The 5,942-nt window shown below is 58.8% G+C and overlaps 1 protein-coding gene across 1 annotated transcript; it reads left to right on the top strand.

Annotated features, from left to right (window-relative positions):
• Window positions 1-2,745: 2,745 nt before the first annotated feature.
• Window positions 2,746-4,819, top strand: GSC (goosecoid homeobox). The gene is made up of 3 exons (XM_065906702.1): window positions 2,746-3,168; window positions 3,660-3,919; window positions 4,251-4,819. Exons 1-3 carry the CDS (start codon window positions 2,811-2,813, stop codon window positions 4,404-4,406), a joined length of 774 nt encoding a protein of 257 aa, XP_065762774.1. The 5' UTR covers window positions 2,746-2,810; the 3' UTR covers window positions 4,407-4,819.
• The last annotated feature ends 1,123 nt before the right edge of the window (window positions 4,820-5,942 follow it).

Here is a 5,942-nt window from a genome sequence, read left to right as displayed (position 1 = left end):
AAGGGCGATTAGGGGTTTGCTAAATCTGATTATTAAAGAGAACTCTGTACCCAGCAGAAGGAGGCAAGACCATGCTGTGTGTTGCCAGTAAGCGGGGAGGTTGCCTTATTTAAAAATTTGGAGGGGCTCTGAGATCTGCCACTGAAGTCTCCGCGTGGAGCTGGTCTCAGCAGCTTTGCTGAAACCCACGAGGAATATGTTCCGCTTTCCCACCGTGCTTCTGCCCATGCCTGGCTCATCAAAGGTATTAAAAGATCCACGCACGCACGCGCGCACCGCCGCGGGCGCCTGGCCACGAACAGGAAGGCACCCACAATACCTGCTGAAGTTGCAGCATCGAGCTGTGTTTCATCATTTGCCCTGTAGAATTAAACTCGGAAAGGGCTGACGGGGAATATGTGTGCCTGGAATCTACCTGATGATTTTTAAGTCTTTACGAACGAAAAAAATAAAATGAAATAAAAATAAAGCCTCCATCCCGAGTTAGTACGAGAGGAAAACGTGATGGACTTCTTTACTTCTTTCCCTAGACTTGACCTTTCTGAAGAGGGGGGGGAGGGTCCCACACTCTTTCCTCTGAGAGCAGAGTTTATTGTGTCCAAAAAAAAAAAAAAAAAAAAAGAATCCAGCGCCTCCCCAAATTGACACCCATCTCTGTCCTACCCTAATCCCTCCTACAACCGCTTCTAAATTGGCTCAGCGCTCAAAGAAGCACATTTCTCAAGGCTTGAATGGGTGAGACGATGGGCATGAGGGCGCCGAGGTCCACCCGGGGAGGCCTAGGAGGAGAAGCGCCGCCGCCTAGCTTCTGCGATCAGCGCCTCGCGCCTCCCGAGTTCGGCGCGCGGGCCGCACTAAACCTCCGCGCAAGCTGTCCTCTGACCCGAAAACAGCAATTGACGAGTACCCTTTCCCCTGTGCCCCAGAGCCGCCGAGGAGGCAGGCCACATACTTAGCCTTATGGCGGCGACTTCAGACACCCTTGCTGGGGCCCCAGGTTAATTAGGCAGTAAGAAATGGAGAAAAACGGGCCTGAGTTAAAGTCGACCTTCCTTCGGAAAGCCCGAGGTGCCCCGGTACCCAGCGCTAGGCAGTCTCGCCGGGGCCGGGCACTACCCCTTTCCCTGGAGTGGCAGGAGTTGCCTGCGCGAAGGGCCCAGAAAGTAAGGCTCTGCCTCGCGCCGGTGTCAAGGCCCTCGGGTGCTGCTTTCAAGCGGCGCGCACCGTCTCCTACCTTTTCTCAGGGCGCTCGGCAGCCCGCGCTCCGTCGTGGACCGGACGCGCCTCCAGCAGCTCCGGCTGACGGGGCCGTGACGCGCCGAGGAGCCTGCAAATCACGGTGGCCGCCTGCCGCGAGCAGAGCCGAGCTTCGGCCAGGCCACCGGGGCCCAGGGAGCCCAGCTTGGGCCTGGTGGGGGAAAGTCAGCTGGAGGGGTGGGGGGAGTCGGTCTCAGTCGGGGAGCCAGCTAGTCAAAAGGGGAAAATGCGATTCATTTGCTGGGAAAGGGGACAGAGAATCCTAAAGTCCCATTTTGGGGATTTTGCGTTGAAACCAAAAACAGTTAAGAAAGAAGACACTCTACTTCCGAAAAAAAAAAAAAAAAAAGCGCACACACAAAACCACAAAACCTACTGACACCCACGCAGGAAGCAGTTGGAAGCATCGCTTCTGATTGCTGTTCTGGGTGGCGAATTTTAAACTAGTGGATGAATTTGGGTCTCCGCTGTGTAAGGACCTACGGACTACTATGCTATGCTAGCTTTCAGACCTAAAGTGACTAAAAAGAAAAAAAAGCATATATATATATATATATATATATATATATATATATACACACACACACACACACACATACATGTAATTAAGAATCACGGTGCACTTCTTTCGTCGTTTTGTCGTTACAAATTTTGGCTCTTGCAAAAACGAGGACTTTTTTTTTTTCTGGAGGGGAGGGCTTAACCAGTTCCGTTCGGGAGAGAACGTCAAGATAAAAACCAGAGGTGAAGTAAGGCGGTCAGTGCACGGGGGCCGAAGGCAAGAGCGGAATTTCAATCTTGCTGGATTGAGGCCACAGCCTCACATTTTCTAAAACAAAACCAATTCCGAAAGGAAAAGGAAAAAGTAGCCTCAAAGTAAAACTAGCCACAATGAATTTGAGTTTCATGCAGAGGAAATCGCACCCAATAAGAGGACCCCCAAACTGAGGGGAAAAGGTGGGGGGCGGAAAGGTCGGCGGAGGGAGTTGTTAACTGCGGCCCCACGGCGGAATTAATGAGATTAACCGGGGCAATTAGGACGCCCGCCCAGCTCCGCCGGCCCGCGGCGGGACGGCTGAATGGAAAAGATTAGGTTAATTTCATTAATTCGCAATCCACAATCTCTTTTCAGGTCCCCGTAGCCCCCTTTCCTTGGCACCTCTTCCCCTCCCCCTCTCTTCAAGCCCCCCACCCCACCCCCACCCACCCAAAGGAACAGAAAGGGCCAAATCTGGTTCTGTTTGTCATCTGCATATTACCAGGAACTAAATCCAGGATGACGTCGACTCAGTATAAAACCAACAAGAGGTTCAGCTGGTCTAAGCTCCGTCCTACCCGCGGGTCGAGTTCGGCGAACGCTGCAGCGAGGGGCGGGAGGAGGGCGACGGACGCAGGGGGCGGGGAGGGGCGCGGGGCTGCGCGCTCGCCGGCGCTCTCTTTCGGTTTGGTCCTCCGCCGGAGGAGCGGGGACCCCCCCACCCCCCCACCTCACTTGGAGGCTTTTTTCCTCGGCGCGTCCCAGCCGCCCCGCGGTCCCGGCGCGGGGCTCGGGGATGCCCGCCAGCATGTTCAGCATCGACAACATCCTGGCCGCCCGGCCGCGCTGCAAGGACTCGGTGCTGCCCGTGGCGCCCAGCGCCGCGGCTCCCGTCGTCTTCCCGGCGCTGCACGGGGACTCGCTCTACGGCGGCGCCGGTGGCGGCGCCTCCTCGGACTATGGCGCCTTCTACCCGCGCCCCGTGGCCCCCGGCGGCGCAGGCCTCCCGGCCGCGGTCGGCGGCTCGCGCCTGGGCTACAGCAACTACTTCTACGGGCAGCTGCACGTGCAGGCGGCCCCCGTGGGCCCGGCCTGCTGCGGGGCCGTGCCGCCGCTGGGCGCCCAGCAGTGCTCCTGCGTCCCGACGCCCCCAGGTAGGGTCGCGCTCGCGCCGGCCTCGGCTTCGCCGGCCCGCCGCGCTCCTCGGCGCCCGGGGACGCGGGTGGGCGGCGGCGTTTGCTTCTTTCACTTGCCACCGACTTTTCTCCTCTTACAAACCTGCCCCCAGGCCCCGTCTTTGGGCGGATCGGGCGCAGGGGCTTGCACACTTGCTGCACACTTTAGGCGAGAGTTAGCAGAAACTGTAACCGTGCCTGCGTGGGGGAGGCTGGGCTTTTAGGATTCCCCTAACCCGCGTTGGGAGTGTGCGGGTGGACGCGGTAGCACTGTAAGCACCCCCCCTCACCGCGCCGCGTTCCTTGCACCCTGCTTTCCGCGCACCCCCTGGTTCCGCGCACCCCCTGGTTCCCCGCACCCGCTGGCAGACGCTTTTAAATCCGAGTGGGTCTCCGGCGGCGCGGGAGTGTTTGCGCGCGCGGCGGCGGCAAGGAAGGCGGCTGACCCCGGACGCCTCCCTCTGTCGCAGGCTACGAGGGTCCCGGCTCCGTGCTGGTGTCCCCCGTGCCGCATCAGATGATGCCCTACATGAACGTGGGCACCCTGTCGCGCACGGAGCTGCAGCTCCTCAACCAGCTGCACTGCCGGCGGAAGCGGCGGCACCGCACCATCTTCACCGACGAGCAGCTCGAAGCGCTGGAGAACCTCTTCCAGGAGACCAAGTACCCAGACGTGGGCACCCGCGAGCAGCTGGCCCGGAAGGTGCACCTCCGCGAGGAGAAGGTGGAGGTAGGCTCGGGACCCCGCCGGGGCGCGCCGTCTCCCACGAAATCAGCCACCCCAGCCCCCTCCAGCCGGGTATGCTCGGCTCTCCCTGGGTCTCCCGGCTCTTTGGAAACATCCCCGGGGCGGCCCGCAGGCTGCGGGAGGGCGCTTTAGGCCCAGGAAGTCAAATGAAAATACGGAAACGGCAACGGGCCCCCTTCTGCTGGCGTGCGCGCGGGGTCCCTCCGCTTCCCTCGGCGAGCCCGGGGTGGGGGGCGATGTTGGGGGTGCTCGGGCCTGGCGGGGGAGCGCGCCTTTGATGCTCACCGTTGTTTTGTTCTCCTTGGCGCAACAGGTCTGGTTTAAAAACCGCCGCGCCAAATGGAGGCGGCAGAAGCGGTCCTCTTCGGAGGAGTCGGAAAACGCCGAGAAGTGGAACAAGACGTCGTCGAAGGCGTCGCCGGAGAAGAGGGAAGAGGAAGGTAAAAGCGATTTGGACTCGGACAGCTGACGGCCGCGGGCCGGCCGTGGCCCTTGCCTAAACTCGAAGGACTTGCACACCAGACGATGCTACTTTCTTGCACACGCGCTGCCTTGCGGGAGGAGGGGGGTGGGGGTCGAGGAAGAGGAACTGTAAATAGTGTACCGTCCGAAGGGTGGGCGCCTGGGGTCGGGCCGCGCCGGGGCTTGCAGCCCCGAAGTTCAAGGCCGCCGGCGAGTCGCTCCCCACCGTAGTATTTATAGTTAAATTAACGGTGACAGTACAATAAAGTGACGGCGATGTAGACCGGCCGCATTCTGTATTTCCTACCCCACCGCCAGCACCATCCGAGGCCCCCCCACACAAAAATATCTAGTTAGTCGGTAGGTTCCAAAGGAAGATTGGATAGCTCTGATCTGCCTCCCAAAAAAGGGAAAAAGACAAAAGAGAGAGAAACAGAAAGTCTGGGTACGATGGTCGCAGGACCGGGTGTCCTAGTTTACACTTCGTGCTGAGGTTTCCCGGCAGGGTGGAGAGGGGCATTGCCGGCTGCCTGGGGGAAGTGTTATCCCGGAGAGGAAGCAGCCTGGGGTCCTTTTCTCCTCGCCCTCGGGGATAGTCAGGACCTTCTCTCTCCTCGCTGCCTGCCGTTAGATAGGGTAGCCGATAAGAAGAAGGAGCCTCTGGAGCAGAGGGATCCCGGGAGCGTCTCCAGAGCCCGCTTAGCCCTTTCATCCAGCCCTGGAGCTCCCCAGAAATCCCCGGAATTAAGGCGGTGGGTCGGCGTGAAACTAGGCACACTCTCTCCCGAGAAACTTTCCTGAATCTTTCCTGGTCGCTCTCACGGCTCCCTTCCTCCCTGTTAAGTGTTTCTGGCCCACAACCCGGCCGGGAGGCTGGGGGCTCTGCGCCCCAGAGCTCATGGGGGACCTCCGCCGCGCGGCCCTTCGCCCTTCTCAGTGGGAGTTTGGGATGACTCTGTTGTTATCCCCTAGTCTCGTCTGGTCACAGACTACTGGGCTCAAGATGAGCCTCTGACTTTCACTGCCGGCTGTCTTGGGTCTCTGCCCGATGGGGCCAGAGTAGGAAAAGCCCGCGAGCGGCTGGAGCCGGCGCTGGTCAGCAACTTGGGAAGGCCTAGAGAAGCTTGCTGGTACCAGGGAGGCGCTAGGGATGAAGATGAGAGCCTGAGGATGGAGTGGAGGCCGAGGGCCAGCAGGAGTGGGTTTTAAGGTGTTAAACTTTATTGGTTTTGAGCTAAATACCTTTTATAGACAGGAAGCTAAGGTTCAGAGCGCTTGGCTGCTGCCAAGGAGGTGAGCTTGTCCCTTCTCCTGGGAGGCCTCCAACAAGGTCCCTCCACGGGGAGGCTGTGCATCCTGGTCGGGAGCACAGCACAGGCACAAATTACAGTTTTTCTTTTCTTCTTCTTTTTTTTTTTTTTACAAGAAGCAGTAGTTTTTCCCATCTCTTTTGTGGAGGGTTTAAAAAAGATAGAAGTGACTCCTGGAGCAGGTGAAAGTACTTAGGATATATGGGCTCCCAAGCATCACCTTTCAAATAAAG

This window comes from Muntiacus reevesi, chromosome 15 (genome assembly GCF_963930625.1).
Source record: "Muntiacus reevesi chromosome 15, mMunRee1.1, whole genome shotgun sequence".
NCBI classification, from domain to species: Eukaryota; Metazoa; Chordata; class Mammalia; order Artiodactyla; family Cervidae; genus Muntiacus; species Muntiacus reevesi.
This window is presented reverse-complemented; position numbering and strand designations above follow the sequence as displayed.